Here is a 17,793-nt window from a genome sequence, read left to right as displayed (position 1 = left end):
TGCTCATCAGGGAAGCAGGCTCGCGAGGCCAGTGGCCATGACCGGACACGAGGGCAGGCTAGCCGGCAGCCCTGAACTTTGGTCTGTTTTGAGGAAGAGAGGCTTTTCTAAGAGATGTCATTCTTTTCTTTTAAGTCACTGAGCTTGACTATCCAAATAGTTCAAGCGACCGGTCAGGAGCTTCTAAACTGGGGTCCTGTCAGTGAAATCAAGTGAAGGTAAGACAGGCCGAGGGGCCTCCCAGCATCGGGCAGACGGAGGGGGGTGGGCAGCAGGCGTCGGGGGTGAGGCCCTGGCTCAGAGGCTGGAAGCAGGAACGTCCTCCCGGCGGTCAAGAGGCACAAAGGCCGCGCCGGGGTCTGAGCCGTCCTCATGGAGGGACGCCAAATGCCAGGAGGAAGGAGGACACTGCTGAGGGGAGAAAGGAGGGGCCGGGACAGACCCGGGAGAGATGTTGTTTCGGAGTCACTGCGGGCAAAGGAGGAAGCAGAGGAGAGGTGGCTGGGAAGCCAGACGGGGCCAGGAGTACCCAGGGTCACAGACCCAGGAGAGCAGCATTTGAGATCGAGGGACGTTTAAGGCAGAGGACCAAATGGTCATTTCACAGCCCTCCTGCTTCCGAAGATAAGAAGAGTGTTAAAGGGCTTCCCTGGTGGCGCAGTGGTTGAGAGTCTGCCTGCCGATGCAGGGGACACGGGTTCGTGCCCCGGTCCGGGAGGATCCCACATGCCGCAGAGCGGCTGGGCCCGTGAGCCATGGCCGCTGAGCCTGTGTGTCTGGAGCTTGTGCTCCGCAACAGGAGGGGCCGCAACAGTGAGAGGCCCGCGTACCGCAAAAAAAAGAGTGTTAAATAGTTAAAAAGTAAATGAATAAGCAACTAGCAAGGTACTGGGGAGGAGCGGGGAGGGCGGGGACCCTGCTTCTGGCTGTTTCGGAGCAGGAAAACTCAGTCAGTGCCAGAGGCACCCCGCCCCGCCCCCACCAGCTCACGAGGGCTGCAGGCTGTCCGGACTCTTCGGGAACAGGCCTCGAGCCCCGTCCACCCTGAGTCCCCTCCTGGCTCTGCTGCCATCTGCCAGCAGTGCCGCGCGGAGGGGCCGCAGCTGTCTGGGGCTCCCTGGGAGGCTCCACTGGCTCGGGCACGGGGACGCAGCTCAGCCCGAGGGGACGCGGGAGCTGTGCAGGTTGCTTGGCCGGCAGGTTTTCCTCCTGACACCGGGGTTCGGCGGGTTTCCATAGAGTGGATTCTTCGAGCATCTTTCCCCCTCTCCTTAGCTCTGGGTGAGAGGAGAGCTGCTGCCTCCCGCCTTCCCCGTCCGGCACGTCCTTTCCCTGCGCAGCTGCAGGTCCACGTGCTTCCTCTCCACGTGCAGTTACCTTGTGGGCCAGTTAATGCCTGTCCTGTCAGTGGCCACTGATCCCTGGCCTCCGGGTGCCGAGCTCATCGTGGCAACGACGGCCATGGCAACTCGGGCTCTGATGGAGAAACCACTTGGCAAGGCTGGCGGGGTCTGGGACCCCAGGAACTAAAAGAGCAGGTGTGTCCGAAGGCGCCCAGTGCAGGCGGGCCATGGGAGCAGCGGCCCAGGGCCCTCCCGTGGAGGTGGGCAGTGGGGCAGCCTCCCCTGGGGCTTTAGCAGAGGATGGCGGGCTCCCGGTGGGCCCTAATGACCACCCCCGCTGAGTGGCATTTGAAACGCGTGGCGTTTCTGCTCTTGTAATAAGTATTGTAAAGTGCTGTTTGTTAGCATTAAAAGAAAAATAAGGAAAAAATTGTTAAAATCCCAGCCTCCCCACGGAGCTCTGGTTGGTTTTATCCTTAAAGAATCCTGCCACACGCTCTGCCTAGCCGCTTGCTAGGCAGAGAGCGGCCGCTTGCTTCTAGAAAGACCGTCGTCGTGATGGTCTTGAAATCCAACCAGAGAGCCCAAGGGGCCCAGCAGGGATCAGAGGACTCCCCTTCCGCACTGAGAAGGCTCCTGTCTCTTTAGATCCAAATGTAAACCTTTTATTGTAGAAATTTAACCCCCGCCGCCGCCGAGGTCTAGAACTACAATCGTGTTTTCGGTAATAATTTGTTTCTGGAGCTCAGTGCCAGGCGGCCCGTTTTCAATACTGCCCTGGAAGTCACACACACGTTTGTCTGTGTATTCATTCGTGTGTTAAACCAACGGGTCGGGCCCCGAGTTTGGGCTGGACCCTGGGGGAGGTGCTGGGGCTTCAGTGGCGAGTCAGACCCTGAACCCACCTTGGGGGCTCGTGGGACACGTGGCAGCAAGTGTGGAAGACGCCTCGGGAGGAGGCGGGAGACACACCGCGTGCCCTGTGGCGGGACGCAGGCAGGGTAGGTCGCGTGGTAAACATATAGGTTCGGGGGCCAGGGGGTCTCCGCTGCAGCTTCGCGGCTCCACCGTGAGAGCGTGAACGTGGGGCCGGCCGTACACGAACCGGTGAGCGAGGCCGTGCGCCAGTGAAACTTTATTTACAAAGCAGGAGGTGGGCCGGGTTCGGCCTGCGGGCCGGAGGTTGCAGGCGCCAGCCAGAACTAGAGCCTTGCTGAGTAAGTCTGCCTAAGGCTCCTCTGCCTTAAGGACTCTGACTGTGTTTGACTTACTATTTAGGATTTGGCCCAGACCCTGTAAAGTGAGCTGCAAACCTGTAGAGGCCGCAGACCCAGAGGTTGCCGCTGTGCTGCTCTTCTAACCGGTTTCACGTCGCATGTTGCCGTCTCCTTGCGGCGTCCTTCCCCACACTGACTCAGACTCCGCCTCGGGTGCTCTCCCCTGAACCACCTTCGCACCTGCTGCTTCCCTCATCCGTGAGCAGCATAGATCTTCGACACGCACTGCGTCTGAGCGAGAACTGGGTGTGATCAGCCCTGCGCCAGGTCACGTGGAAGGTGCCGGCACAGCACGGAATTAGAACATCGCCTTCTGGCGGCCTGTGGTGGGGGGATAGTGGGGGGCGAGGGGGTCCCGTTCATGGGGGCTTCCCAAAGGCCTGGTGCTACCCAGACCCGAAGGAGCTCGCCGGCCGCGTGAAGGAGCGGAGGGCTGGGTGCGCTTGGGACTATATGATGCCATTAGGTCGTGACGGCTGGGCTCGCAGGGAGAGCGGCAGGCGGGGTCCGCGGAGACATGCGGCGCCCACCTGAGCCCCCAGAATGCGTCCTCCATTCAAATCCAGGTCTTTTAAAAAGGAGCCAGAGCGCTGCTGGGGGCGGGGGGCGGGTGACCTCGGGTGTCGCCACCCGGCACTTGTAGGTTACACTCATCAGAGCGAAAGCCCCACAGCCAACCCGCAGCCCCTTCTGTGGGGTCCCGCGCTGCAGACGCGGAGGGCTGGCCGCGTCCTCCCGATGTCCCTTCAGCGGCTCGCTGCTGTGCTGCCTCCCGGGCTCGTTACCCGCTCTGGCCTCCTGCCCTTTCCCCGCCATACGTGTGTGGCTGGTCATCCCATGTTTTATTTTGACGCTCTCTAGCCGAGGTGAAATCGTGATAAACATACAGTGAACCGTGTTAGCCTGTGCGGTTCACGAGTTAGCGCCTCTGCAGCGCCCCCACCCCCTCCATCTGGTTCCGAAACCTTTGCCGGGCTCCACCCAGCCCCCCATGCCCGTCAGGCCGCCGCTCCCCTTACCCTGGCGCCCACCAGTCTGCACTCTGTGTCTGTGGGTTTACCTGTTCTGCATATCTTATGCAATGGGATCATGCAGTACGTGGCCTTTGGGGTCTGGCCGCTCTCTCAGCACCACGCTTTCGAGGCCCGCCCGCGCTGTAGCAGGTGTCAGGGCCCCCCTTTCCCCGGCTGAGCAGTGTCCGTCCTGTGGCCGCACCGCGGTGAGGCCCGCCCGCGCTGTAGCAGGTGTCAGGGCCCCCCCTTCCTCCGCTGAGCAGTGTCCGTCCTGTGGCCGCACCGCGCTTTGCTTCTCCGTCATCCGTTGATGGACACTCGCGCTGCTTCTTCCCTTGGCCGCCGTGAGCAGAGCGGCCGTGAACGTGTGTGTACGAGGACCTGCGGAAGAACCAGTTTGCACTTCTTCTGGGTGTAGACCCAGCGGTGGAAGCGCTGGGTCACGTGGTGATTCTAGGTTTTTGAGGAGGTGCCAAGCCACTTTCACGTGTTTAGTCAAGGGTATTTGGAGTTTTGCGCTCAGTTTCTTGGGGACTCATGCCGCCCGGCCCCGTGTTTGCTGTCCCCCTCTCATCCTCCGCGTCCGTTTCTCCAGTTTACCAAGGTCGTTTGAATTCTCGTGCCACCCTCCCATGACCACCTGCCAGCCTGCCTGAGACAGGGATGCAGGGACATGAAGAGAACTCAGAGGCTTCCCTGGCTCGTGGTGACTCGTGTCCCCCTGTTGTTCTCTCGTGTGGACAGGCCCTGGGGCTCTGCAAGGCGGCGCGAGTGGGGCAGAGAGACTGGGGCAGGCAGAATTCAAAGCTGCCTCAGAATGTGGCGAGAACCACGAGATGTGTGGCTCGGGGGCAGGCTGGGTGGTCCTGGGAGGGTCAGAGCCACGTGAAAATACCTCCAGGGCAGCCGACCGGACGGGAAGTTCACAGACGGGGAATAAATCAGCAGGAATGGGTCCCTGGGCAGGACCAGAGGGCGGGCAGGGCGCCCCACTTGGAAAGGGCTCAGCTGTGCCCCGAGGCGGGTCCTTACCACCTCAGCAGCGAGTCCCCTGCGGAAGGACCTCTGGTGTCCCGGCCAGCGGCGGTGTCTTTGGTGTGTGTTTGGGCAGAAGGGGTCAGGGTGGGAGCGGGAAAGGCTGAGGCCGCTGCTCGGCTGCAGTGGAAGTGGCTCTGAACCCTCCGTGAGGACACCGGCCACCCAGGTCCCGTGGGGTCCTGGGCAGGTCTTCTCTGACGAGTTATCCCCTCAGCAGGAATGAAGGACCCGACAGCCAGGTCCTCTCCTGCACCCGCGGCCTCAGAGCGCTCGGGCAGTTGTGCCCAGGTCCTGACTGTGAGCTGGTGACCGAAACCCCCCCAGACCCAGTGGCAGGGACAGAGGAGCCCACGTCTCAGAGGCACGGGTGGGGCTGTGCACACACAGGACTCAACTCGCCCCACTCGTGGGGGACACTGGGCGGCCACACGTACATGAATGGCAGCCTCCGCCCTGTGTCGTCCAGCTGGTCCCAAGACCTCCCTTCCCCAGGTTGGAGCCGTCGGCGACGAGGAAGAGTGGGTTACCCTCTACGAGGAGGAGAATGAACCTGACGCCCAGACGCTGCAGATCCCGAACCTCACGCCCTACACTCATTACAGGTGAGAGCAGCGGGCCGTGAACCCCGCACGAGGAGGGGGTGCCCCCACCCACAGGTGGCCCCATCTGCAGTAGTGAAACCTGGCTGCATGAGTGTAGGCGAGACACTTCCAGATGGACCTAACAGTAAATTCAACCTTTCGGGGCACGAGACACGGTCGAGTGTTATTCCAGGGAGGTGGTACCCGATGCTAGGTCAGCCACGCCCCCTACCACCAACGCCGCTGACCAGGCAGCCAGCAGCATGGCTGGTACATTAGGCTTAGTAGCCAAGGCCCACGTGGTTGGAGATGTGGTGCTTTTCTTTACAAAACTCCACGACCTCTGGGGACTGTTACCGTGCCGTGTGTACACAGAGCAGGCGTCCTCAGAGCACCCTTCTGCTTCCCCGCCCAGGACTAGCAGTGATCAAGCACTTAATGTGCCATTTAACCTTTGCTCCTTGATCCTGAAACCTATCCAGGCAGTACACCCTTGGCCTTAACAAAGGGTAGGCTGGTCATGGGCTGGTAGAGACATCGTGACTCCCCCATAAGGTCACTGAAGGAGGTGGAATTTCCAGTTATCACCAGATGCTGAGTTTGATAAAGTCGCTGTTCTGCCAGGATGGATACATTTCATAAGATCGGGGAACAAAAGACTAAGAATGACTAATTCAGGGAGTAAAAGGTGAGCTGTTACGTCTTTTTGCGAAGGACACTTTCAGTACGATACAGCAGGCTTAGGGGTTTTGGAAAAAACCTGATGAGAGATGCTGTTTAACTTACATTCATTTTACCATCCTTCCTAAGATTAGAGCAGATGAATCAGGATACACTTGTTTTTAGAGAAAAACATTCAGCATAAAATGACCTGTTGGGATGCAAGACTTGCCGTGGGAAATTAGTATAAGCTATACAGTCATTTCCAAGATCAGAAAGTGTGATTAGAGATCAGTGAACCTGTCTTAAAAGCACGTAAATTTAGGAAGCCCCTCTAATTAATATGTGTGTCTACTTAGGATATTTGTCTGGTATATAAGTTCAATTCGAATAGTTGTACATATTAATAGAGAAGAGATAAAAACTGAGAACATTAACATCGACTTTAAAGAACATCTAATTCCACCGTCGTTTTATAGACAAGGAAAAAGGCAAGTCAGCGATGGGGTGAGAGTCACAGGGTGTGGAGTCTGGGGCCCTTGCTCGTCTCCTGAACCAACAGAGGATGGGTTGCAGGGCACCCTTGGTCATTAAGAGACGCTGGAATTTCAAAGCTGTCATCTGGTAGCGACGTTGTGGCATTCCACTTCCGTTAAAGAGCTACTTGAGCTCTAATCTGGTCTCGCCCTGAACTTGAACCAGCCAAGGGCATCTGACGGCACAGGTTCTGGCCACGTAACCCATCCAGCCACGCTTCCCTCGGAACGGGAAACTGCTGAGTTGCGGTGCCTTTACCATTCTGTGGAGGCTTTTAGGGCAAGAGGCCATATATGTAATTCACATTTTTAATGAAACCAGGTGGAAAGAGCGCGGCCTTGAGCAATGGCCTCTGTGATACGGGCAGACACGTATCTGCCCCCGCCCACCTCGTACCCCTGGAAGTTGTGGGCGGGTTTCCATCCTTCCACATTCCCTCTTGTGCAGAGTAACTCCGGTCGTGGGCTTTGCTTCCAGGTTCCGAATGAGGCAGGTGAACGTCGTCGGTGCCAGCCCCTTCAGTCAGTCCTCCCGGGTCATCCAGACCCTGCAGGCCCCCCCGGACGTGGCCCCCACCAGCATCACCGTCCGCACCGCAAGCGAGACCAGCCTGCGGCTCCGCTGGGTGGTGAGTTGGGAGGTGGGGGGCCTGCGTGGGAGCCCAGAGCTTAGTCATTTCCTAGTCTTGCCTTGTCCCGGTCCAAACTAATCTCATCGTTAAACCAGGAAGTATTGCATTTTGCAGTCGGTGTTGGATCTCAGAGCAGCCCCCGCTTCTTATTAATTAGTAGCATGACTCACTGGCTTCTTGGAACCGAGGAATATCTTTGGGGAGGAAAGCCGCTGGCCCTGCAGGCTGAACCTGTTAAGTCCTTAAGCCAGGTTGACATGGAACCAATACTCGGTATTTGTAAGAGAGCCAGGTTGATATTGAATCAGAGCATTTCCCCACAAAATTAAGCTGAAATGTATGAAAAGAAATTATGTCCAGCCAAAGTTACTGAAAGGACTTCATTTAATTAACAGAAGAAAAGTTCCAGGGGAAAGTAGAATAAAGGTCATAAGAATATTCACCCCAGAACATCTCTTCCGGGGACTTGGCCCCCTAAGACAGGCCCGTGCATGGAGACCCTCACGGGGGGCGGCCCCAAGACCTTGGCTCACCACGGACTGTTGTCCACTTCCAGCCGCTGCCCGACTCGCAGTACAATGGGAACCCCGAGTCCGTGGGCTACAGAGTTACGTGCTGGCGTCCCGACCTCCCGTCCACTGCGCTGGCCCAAGTCATCAGCGACCGGCTGGAGAGGGAGCTCACAGTCGAGGGGCTGGAGGAGTGGACAGAGTACGAGCTGCAGATGCAGGCCTTCAACGCCATCGGGGCCGGGCCCTGGAGCGAGTCCGTGCGGGGCCGGACACGGGAGTCAGGTGAGACGAGGGCTGGCCGGGCCCTCCCCGTGTCTCCCTGGAGACCGAGCAGAGCGTCCACAGTGTCACTGGCATCTCGCTGGTTCATCCCCCACTCCCCTGCCATGTCTATGTTGACACTTTCCTGAGTAATTAGGTCCAACTGCATTAGAGCCCATGACGCTGCTTTGAAATTGATGATGAATTCTACCAGGGGCTAGACTCGCATTATTACCTTTTTAATTAGGGGTAATTCTCACCACCAATGATGAAAAGTAGGAGTGTACAGAGACTCTAAGGAGGTCTTTATAATGCAAGGAGTTCGGGACCTCCTTCTGATAAAGTCACGCGTGTGATGTGCTGAGCCTCCCCTGCGCTAGAAAATAGCCCCTCAAAAGTTCGATTGCTTTAGCACAATGGCAGTTTATTTCTCTCTCATTACAGCCTAAGATGGGTGTTCTTGTTGTTGGGTGGCTCTCGTCCATGAGGTGATTCAAGGACCCAGGCTCTGCTGTCCTGTAAATTAACCACCATCTGCATGCAGCTGCCAGAGGGGAAGAATGAGCAAAGGGTGGGCGCACCTGTGTCTTAACACCTGTGCAGAAATGGCACACACCCCTCTGCTCACGTCCGCGGGGCTCGGGCCACCGCTCATGGTCAGGAAGGAAAGGAAAACTTTCAGTGGTCTCTCTGGAGAATGCTCTTCTTCTAGGCTTTGCGGTCAACATGGTTTGCAGGACCCTTACTGGCCTGGTTCGAGTTTGTAGAAACACAGAAAAGTGTTGCTAACACTTTAAGGACGCACAGGACAGCTCTTTCTGAAATAGTGAGGTTTTCTCCTGAAAAGGAAGAACGTCTCTGCTCCTGTCACCATCCCCTTACCCCGCGATGCTCTCCCAGTGCTTGATATATCCCGTGGGGGGCAGGGGCGGGGGGGGGGGGCGCTGTTCAATACCTTCCTGACCTCTGCCCAACGAGGGGTGAGAAGAAGGTAGAAAGTCTGAGATGGTGAACTAGCTCCATTGTGACTCAGCTGTTTCCTCAGAGGCTTCCTGAGCCCAGGGTGTGTCCTGTCTTCCCAAGGCTCCACAGGTACAAAAGCAGAGAGGTCACCCTGGAAGCCCGTGTGGGACGCAAGGGCAGCCAGGGGAAGCCAGCACCTCCCAGCAGCTGTTTCCACGCTGGACACCTCAAAATGTAATAAGTACATTTAAATTAATTAAAGACTTTTAGTAGGAAGATGAATAAGTTCTGAGTAACCTTATGTACAGCATAGTGATTATAGAAAGTTGTTAAGAACTGAATCACTGTGTTGTACACCTGGAACCAGTATAATACTGTATGTCAGTTATAATTCAAAAAAAAAAAAGAGAGAGTCACTAAGAGAGTAGATCTTAAACATTGTCACCACAAAAAAGAAAAATAAACAGTAATTATGTGACCTAATGGAGGCGTTAGCAAATGCTCTGGTGGTAATCATCTTGCAGTGTATGAGATTAAAATGTGCGACATGTTGCATGTTGTACACCCCAGTCTTACACAATGTTATATACAAATCATATCTCAGTAAAGCTGGAAATAAATATTAAAGTATTTAATTATTAAAGGAAAGCATGAACACTTTAAGTAGAGATTATAATGCCATTTTAAACAGTTTTTTTTTTTTAGGAAAAACACAGTCATTGAATAAACCACTCTGATTGAGGTGAAAAGTAGGTTAGACACTGATAAAGAGGGAATTACCAAACTGGAAGCTGGAAATGAGTAAAAAAACCCTCAAAATACAGTGCTAAGACATCAAGATTGAAAGTATGATAGAGAGGTTAAGAGACATAAAGAACAGAATGAGAAGGTCCAACATACGTTTAATAAGACTCAGAAGAGAAAGGGGGGGGAATGAGAGGGAGGAAATATGTGGAGATTATGGCCGAGAAATTCCAGAACTGATAGAAGACATTATGTATCTGACTGAAGTCGTGAATCCTGAACAGAATAAATAAAAATAAGTCTGCACCAAGATGCACTGCACTACACCTGCAAATGCAGAAGCCACAAGCATCTTAAAGACATCTGGAGCAAAGGCATCTTGCCTACAAAGACCATTGGAAGCCAACTTCTCGAGAACAGGAGAGGCCAGAAGGCAATGGAATGATGGTCTTGAAGGAGCTGAAAGTAAATAACTGTCAACCTCGAATTGTACGCCTGGCTGCACCTTCCAAGGATGTTGTTCAGAAAACAACAAACTACATGTTATGTAAAGATGAAGAAAGGGTCATTCAAAACAGAAAATAATACTTTGGGGTAAGTTTTCAAAGAACAAAGTAAACCACTGGCAAAACTGCTGCACTGAGACTCTGGTTTTGTAAAAATCCTTCCAGCTGCTGCACGGCCATCTTTCCAGTGGTCAGAGGCCATCGCTCTATGTGTGAACTCACTCCAGTGTTTTCTTCTACCTCTGCTCTCCTCAGACGATCTTGGATCGTCTCTTACGTGGACTCTGAAAAGACTTTGCCGAGCAGTGTCGTTGTCTGAGGTATAGATTTTGTATCCAGAAAAGCACTGTGGGCTCGCTTTCGTCTCGGTTGACAGATGTGTGTGCGTGTGGCCAGAAGAGGACCGCGTGCAGGCCAGCGGGGCTGACTGTGGCCAGGCTCATAGTTCGCTTGCTGAGAAAGCTTCTGATCTCAAGGGAGAACTGTCCCTACAGCTTACACTTTGCTTTGCCAGCTTTCCCGTTCTTTCTTCTTTTGAGGGTTATGGCTTACAGAAAATTATCTTTCGTTTTTAACTGAATGTTTGTTCAGTGAGAAATTTTGGTTCAACGCATATCTCTTGGAGAAGAAGAGAACAGTTTTGGTTCAACTTGATAATAGGGTTATTACAACTTGATAATAGGGTTATTGATCTTCATTTCAAGATATGGGTGGTTCAGATTTCAGATTTTTTTTTTTTTTTTGTGATACGCGGGCCTCTCACGGTTGTGGCCTCTCCCATCGCGGAGCACAGGCTCTGGACACGCAGGCTCCGCGGCCATGGCTCACGGGCCCAGCCGCTCCGCGGCATGTGGGATCTTCCCGGACTGGGGCACAAACCCGTGTCCCCTGCATCGGCAGGAGGACTCTCAACCACTGCACCACCGGGGAAGCCCTCAGATATTTTTAATACCAGAAGAGTGGGCTCCTTGGGACCCCTTATGGGCTGTCCTCTCCTCTAGGGAAACTGGTGCTGTCATGTTGGCCCCTCCATCTGGGGCTGGTCCTGGAGGGGTTCAGTACCCCCACCTCCAAATGGAGCTTCCAGAACCTTCTGCTGCAGGAAGCTTCTCACCTCTGACCCACAAGCCCCTCCCAGCTGTGGCAGCTCTGATATCTTGCCTTCCCTGGTGCTGCCGAGGTTGGGCAGGTAGCCTCCCCAGCAGAGAAATCAGCCCCTTCAGATGACTTGTCCTGCCAATCACTGCTCAGCATTGGGCAAAGAGGGTGAAGGGGCTACACGGGCCCACTGGCGGAGTGCTACCACCACCACTGATGAGGACGGAGAGGGGTTGGAGAGAACTGGTGGGGAGAGGAGAGCTGCACTCCCACCTCTGGAACCCAGCGTCACCTCAGTGAAGATAGCCATCCGTCAGTGCTTAGAAACAGCACGGTGCGCAGACGCGCTGAAAGCCAGCAATGGAGGTACCGAGCAGAACGTCTTGAACCACATTTAAATGAGGTTTCCAGTTTTGAAGTGCAGTCAAGCTGGTTTCATGACACCTTACGATATATTATAATATATTATAAGGGTAAATGAGGCCCTAAAAATCAAAGAGACTACACGAGGAGTAGCTGTGAGCTGAGGGGTGGGAAACCCTGTAGAGGAGAGAGAACAACTGAAGGAAAAACGCATTTTAAATGGTATTGGTTTTAATGAAAGGGGAGATTCTAGGATGGTCTCAAAACTCAAGATATCAGGTTGGGAAAGAAGTTGAATCTCCTTCCAGTTAGGTAATGAGTAAGATTTTTTTTTTTCAAATCTTAAAAACATAAATACTTTGTAATTAGATGGCAGAGTTTATCCTGGTGGGACTCGAAGCAGCTGAAATGTTCATCCTGAACACTGCGATTTTCTCTGCCTGTCTTCTCATTAGGAAACCAGCTGTGTTCTAGGCGCCGGGGCTGAGTTGCTGTGATCACAGGGTTGCCCTCATTCTCTGGAGATGTGGATGGCCTGCCAGTAAATGGTTTCACATGTCACTGCATCTTAGGAAATCAGCTATTATTTGTAGATCTACAGTGAGAATTGGGCATTCATGGTTTCAAAGATTAACCCGAAGGAAGCAGTTAAGGATTGAGAGGTTGACCGTTTGTGTTGCTATGACAATGGCTTTTCTCTTCACAGTCAGGGATGGGAGTTTAGAACATAGCACTAGTATCTTGGGCATAGAGTATATTTTCTGCTCTCACCTGATTCTAAATAAAGTCAGGAAATGAAGTTAGGTAAATGGGAGGCGTACCTTCTCTTTGAATGCTAATGACTCCTTTAATTCACAGTTGATTCCAGGTGCCAGCTTATCCCTCAGTTTTTTAGAAAATAAGCATGGGTGTAAACAGTGTCCTGGTAACTGCCTCGGAAGTTACGACACCCGGTGGGGGCCCCCAAGGCACAGAGAGCACAGGTGACGCCGTGGGAGCCACCGCCAGAGGCAGGGGGACACAGGGCGGCATGTGTGGCAAGCATGCTCCCCTTCAGGGGGCTGAGTTAACCGGAAACAGTGAAGATTCTTTTCCTGTGACACTTATCTGCTCAAATAAATTAATATTCTTTTGTTGAATGACTGAATAACGGAATGAATGACTCTCAACTGACATATTTGGGAAGCAAAAATTTTTATCGGCCCAGTGGGCTGACTTGCATCTTCTCTCTCCAGAAATGCCAGGAGGGCCCCTGTGCTTGGGACTAACAGGCACCGACAGTGGCATCTCTGTTTTGTGGGCACTGGCAGCCGGTCTGGTGCCTGAGTTCTGAGGACAGTCAGTCAGTGTAGCAAGTGGACAAAGGGAGGGGGGCCACTGCCTCCTGGGCATCGAGCCAGGGAAGTCGCCCTTTCCCGGGGCTTGCAGCCCTCCCAGGACAGAGGTGGCTGAGCCCAGGTTCAGTGTCCCCCAGAAGCTCGCCCTGTGCGGTGGCAGCCTGTTGCTGGGCCTCCTCTTCTCTCCATCTCAGACCTGCCAGTCGTGGGAACGACCAGGTCAAGCTTGCGACGACGGAGCAGCACCTCTTCCAGGCCCAGCATGAATCCTGGCATGTTTTTCTTAAAGCCTGTGTTCATTTCCTGGGGCTGCAGTAACAAAGGACCCAAACTGTTGGCTTCAAACAACAGATATATGTTCTCTCGTAGTTCTGGAGGCCAGAAGGTGGAGACCGAGGCGTCAGCAGAGCCGTACTCCCCCTCTGGAGGGGCCGGGAGGGCCTGTCACAGCCAGCCCCCAGCTTCCAGAAGCTCCTGGGCTGTGGCAGCACAAGCCTAGTCCTGCCAGGGGGTTCTCCCCACGTGCACATCTGTTTCTTCTCATACGGACACCAGTCCTATTGGATTAGGGCCTACACTACCCCTGTGTGACCTCATGTTATTAATTACATCTGTAACAACCCTGTTTCCAAATAAGGTCACATTCTGGGTAGTGGGGTCAGGACTCCAGCATAGGAGCTTGAGGGGACACAATTCAACCCACAACAAAGACCTAATCACTTCAGTGTAGGAACTCTAGGAATCATAGGTTGGGAGCACTGTCGTCGTGCAAACACACATTACTTTCCGGATTCAGACTAACTGACTAACAGAGTCACCTTCACAGTGGCTGTGCCATGAGGAGGAAGTACTTACGCGTGAGTGAGCGAATGGGTGGATGGGTGAATAGATGAGTGAGCGAATGGATGGGTGAGTGAATGGATGAGTGAGCAAATGGATGGGTGAGCGAATGGATGAGTGAGCGAATGGAAGGATGAGTGAATGGATGAGTGAGCAAATGGATGGATGAGTGAATGGATGGATGGGTGAATGGAGGAGTGAGCAAATGGATGGGTGAGTGAATGGAAGGATGAGTGAATGGTTGAGTGAGCAAATGGTTGAGTGAGTGAATGGATGGATGAGTGAGCAAATGGATGAGTGAGCGAATGGATGGATAGGTGAGTGAATGGATGGATAAGTGAGTGAATGGATGGATGAGTGAGCAAATGGATGGGTGAGCCAATGGATGGATAAGTGAGTGAATGGATGGGTGAGTGAGCGAATGGATGGATGGGCGAATGGATGAGTGAGCGAATGGATGAGTGAGCCAATGGATGGGTGAGCGAATGGATGGATAGGTGAGTGAATGGATGGATGAGTGAGCGAATGGATGAGTGAGCGAATGGATGGGTGAGCCAATGGATGGGTGAGCCAATGGATGGGTGAGCCAATGGATGGGTGAGCCAATGGATGGGTGAGCCAATGGATGGATAAGTGAGTGAATGGATGGGTGAGCCAATGGATGGGTGAGCGAATGGATGGGTGAGTGAGCAAGTGAATGAATCAGTGAGTGAATGAAGGAAAGAGTGAAGCAGCCCACAGGGCGGTCCTGGGGGGACTGAGACGACGCCAAAGCCCCGTCACGTGTTATGTACCCATGAGGTCCGTGAACTTGACGTGTTCTCCTTTTCGACCGTGGAGGCTCTGGGGGGTGCTGAGAGCTGCCCTTTTCTTGGTGCCTGTTACTCCCACACAGGGATGTGCACTTGGTAACCCTCCCCTCCCCTCCCCTCCCCTCCCCTCTCCACCCACCTGCCCCCCACAAAGTGCCCCGTTTGGAGATGTCAGTAAACTGGTGTATGACGGTGAGGATTTCCGTCTAGGATGAAAGTCACAGTTCTCACAAGTTAATATAAGACTCAGACGAAGCTTGTTTTCTTGCTGGGTGGACTCAGGTAAAATTGAGCTCCTAAATACCCAGGATTTATGGAATTTGTTGCTAATATTAAAGAGATTTACATTTCTGTGCAGGTTTAATCTGATCACTGCAAAATGTTCAGAATACACTGCTGTTTCAAGGACTTGATTATGTGGGTAAAAATGAGACCTTTATTAGTAGAAGCCTTTAGACTTTGGGCGCCAATCTATTTAACTCATTCTCTGCAGTTCCTTCAGCCGCCCCTGAAAACGTGTCAGCCGAGGCCGTCAGCTCCACCCAGATTTTACTGACGTGGGCGTCGGTGCCCGAGCAGGACCAGAATGGGCTCATACTGGGCTACAAGGTATGTGCTCAGGTGACCTTCCTCCGCCCACGCTGTGACGGTGCTGTCACCTGTCTCCCCAAACCCGTGAGCCCACATTTTCCTGCCGATCTGCAGCTCTGGCCTGTCTCCTGATCCCACGTCACTTGTCTCGTCTACCTTCATCACAGGCTGGAGATGAGGCTTCGGTGTTCCCTCTTCCTGTGGGCCAAGACAAGGCACTAAAAGCTCTGAGCCCGTTTCCTCTCTTGTAAAGTGGGAGGAGTGATGGCAGCTCCCTCCCAGGGCTGGTGTGGGAAGTGGCTTTTTCTGTGAAATGCTAAGGACGTATCATGAGATCCCTGCGCGTGTGTCTGCACGTGTGTCATCAGCGGTGAGGGTTGGACACCTTCCAGCTTCTCTGGAAGGCGTTTCTGGGTTTAGTCTTGTGTGTGTTTACCCAGACCCTTAAAAACCTACTCTGTTTTTGTTCCATCCCCTCCCCCAAGAAGCAGGACAGATCTTCCTGGATTTGGCCACAAGGCCACGCTTGTCTCGTGCACTGCCGCCTTCTCCTCCCCGCTCTCCATCATTTAGATCCTATTCTGTTTCCCCACCTGTTCTCATGCCCTCCCCCGACCCCGGCACCCTGATGGCTCCCTTCTGGCCCCTTTAGACATGGCGACCCCACTGCGTGGGTTCAGCGACCAGCACTCCACGCCCCCTACCTGGACCCTGGAGAAGAGCGCTCTCCAAGCCCTTTTCAAAGTCCCCCCGATGAGCCCCTCTTTTACGGCCCTCTGGTCACTGATCTGAGGGACCAGTTCCGAGAGGGTGAGCTTAGGGAATAAGGGGGAGCAGGCGGGCCGTGGAGGGGGCATCTCAGCGTGCTGTGTCTGCAGCGTGGGCAGTAACTAGCCCAGGGGTGGGGCCTCGGGTTCAGGGGGAGAGCACAGGTCCCCTGAGGCAGGAGCCTAATGTCCCAGTAAGCCGGGCACACGAGTGGCTGCTGGCCCCTTGCACGGAAGCAGCACGTCTCTGTGTTCCTAGCGAGCCCTGGTTTCAGTGGCTGCCACTGGGCACCTGAAACCCTGTGAATTACAGCGGGGCGTCTGGCTCTCCCAGTCCGGCCATGGCTGGGGCACATCTCCAGCTGCCTTCCAGTCTGGAGTCCAGCTGCTTCATCTCCATCTTTCCCCCAAAATGCCAGTGGATAGGAATTAGATCCCTAAGCCCTCAACACGGCTGCCCAGGGGGAGGACCCTCAGTTGCCTGGTCCTTGCCGCGTGGTCCAGGCCCGCGAGGCCCCGCCTTGCACACCGTCCTCCTGACACCCCCCCCACCCCGTGTGTCATGCTCAGATCCTGTACCGCGCCAGAGATCTGGATCCTGAGCCCAGGAGCCACGTGGTCCGCGGGAACCACACGCAGTCCGCGCTCCTGGCGGGTCTGGGCAAGTTCGTGCTGTACGAGTTCCAGGTGCTGGCCTTCACCCGCATCGGGAACGGGGTCCCCAGCTCGCCCCCCATCCTGGAGCGGACCAAAGACGACGGTACGTCGACGGCTTGCCTTTGCCCGTCTCCCAGGTTTGCTGTCGCCATCCAAACCCTTTGGATGGTTGTCATTTTTAACTTACTTTTCAAAACACTCTTTTTTCTTCGTTTCAGCAAAGGAAAACAAAACAAAGTTGTTTTCTGGTCACTGAGCGCTTCTATGGCCAGTTTCAGCCGGAGTGAATGTTCACAGCCTAATTAACAGCCTGAGCACAGTTTCATCGTAGCTCTGCTGTAGGCAGTGCAGTAAAGGCCGGGCAGCTCGGCCAGAAAAACCTAAGGCCTGGTGGTGTTGGCACAAACCTGGCTGAAAACCCCACTGCAGACCCCGTGCCGCAACTCTAGATCCTCTGGGCTTCCCGCTCGCGTTTGCATAGTAAGGGGTCATTAGAGGCCCCACAGAGTGCGGCGTGTGACGGGCTCCCAGGATACCCGGGGTTCGCAGCCTCCGTAACAAGTACATCTTGACGGCATTGTCTAAATCATCAGGAAATACGTTTCTCCACCTTGCAGATGTCAAACACTTAAAGGTTAGCTGCTTTACATGATCTGTGTTAAATAGACCATGATGAATATTCTGGGGGAAAATGCCAGTCTCCCCCCAAAACACCCAGGCTCAGAAGCAGCTGACAGAAGTGAAACACCCATAGATTTTCTTAAGCATCTTTACTGAAGTAATTAAATCAAGCCCCGAACGCACTCTGACCGCTGAGTTGACAACGTTCTCTCCGTGTTCCTGGGAGACACCCGTAGCTGGGCCTCCCCTGGGTCAGAAGAGGGGGCGCCTTGAACCTGGTCCTTCCCTGGGAGCTGGTCTCAGGGCGGCTGGAGTCTGAGAGGGACCGTGTAACCTCAAGGTCATGTCTTTGCAAAACTATATGCTCTGTCGAGGGCCACACACATAAAAAGTAACAGGAGCTTTTAGGAACTGTTCCTCAGACTCGGGCAGTTATCACGGTTTCTTCCCAAAGTATAGGCTGGGGAGAGTCATGGACTGATTTCTCTTTCTCTCTCACAATCCCGATGTAAACGTGTTTCTCCTTCCCCTCATTTCATTGTGATGCAAATGATCAGCCTTGGGGACAGTGAGGGGGCAGAAACCACAGAAGACAGACGTCAGAGTTTCCTATTCGTGAATTGGTCCTGGTGTGTGAGCCC

The 17,793-nt window shown here is 54.0% G+C and overlaps 1 protein-coding gene across 1 annotated transcript in view; it reads left to right on the top strand.

Annotated features, from left to right (window-relative positions):
- Positions 1–17,793, top strand: part of SDK1 (sidekick cell adhesion molecule 1) — a 529,423-nt gene that overhangs the window by 419,756 nt on the left and 91,874 nt on the right. The window contains exons 22-26 of the mRNA XM_060032516.1: positions 5,164–5,273; positions 6,927–7,077; positions 7,637–7,874; positions 15,010–15,125; positions 16,445–16,634. Of these exons, the coding sequence (XP_059888499.1) occupies positions 5,164–5,273; positions 6,927–7,077; positions 7,637–7,874; positions 15,010–15,125; positions 16,445–16,634 (805 nt within the window). The remainder of the gene's footprint in view (positions 1–5,163; positions 5,274–6,926; positions 7,078–7,636; positions 7,875–15,009; positions 15,126–16,444; positions 16,635–17,793) is intronic.

This window comes from Delphinus delphis, chromosome 15 (genome assembly GCF_949987515.2).
Source record: "Delphinus delphis chromosome 15, mDelDel1.2, whole genome shotgun sequence".
NCBI classification, from domain to species: Eukaryota; Metazoa; Chordata; class Mammalia; order Artiodactyla; family Delphinidae; genus Delphinus; species Delphinus delphis.
The sequence above is the reverse complement of the archived record's forward strand: the minus strand, read 5'-3'. Positions and strand labels throughout refer to the sequence as shown.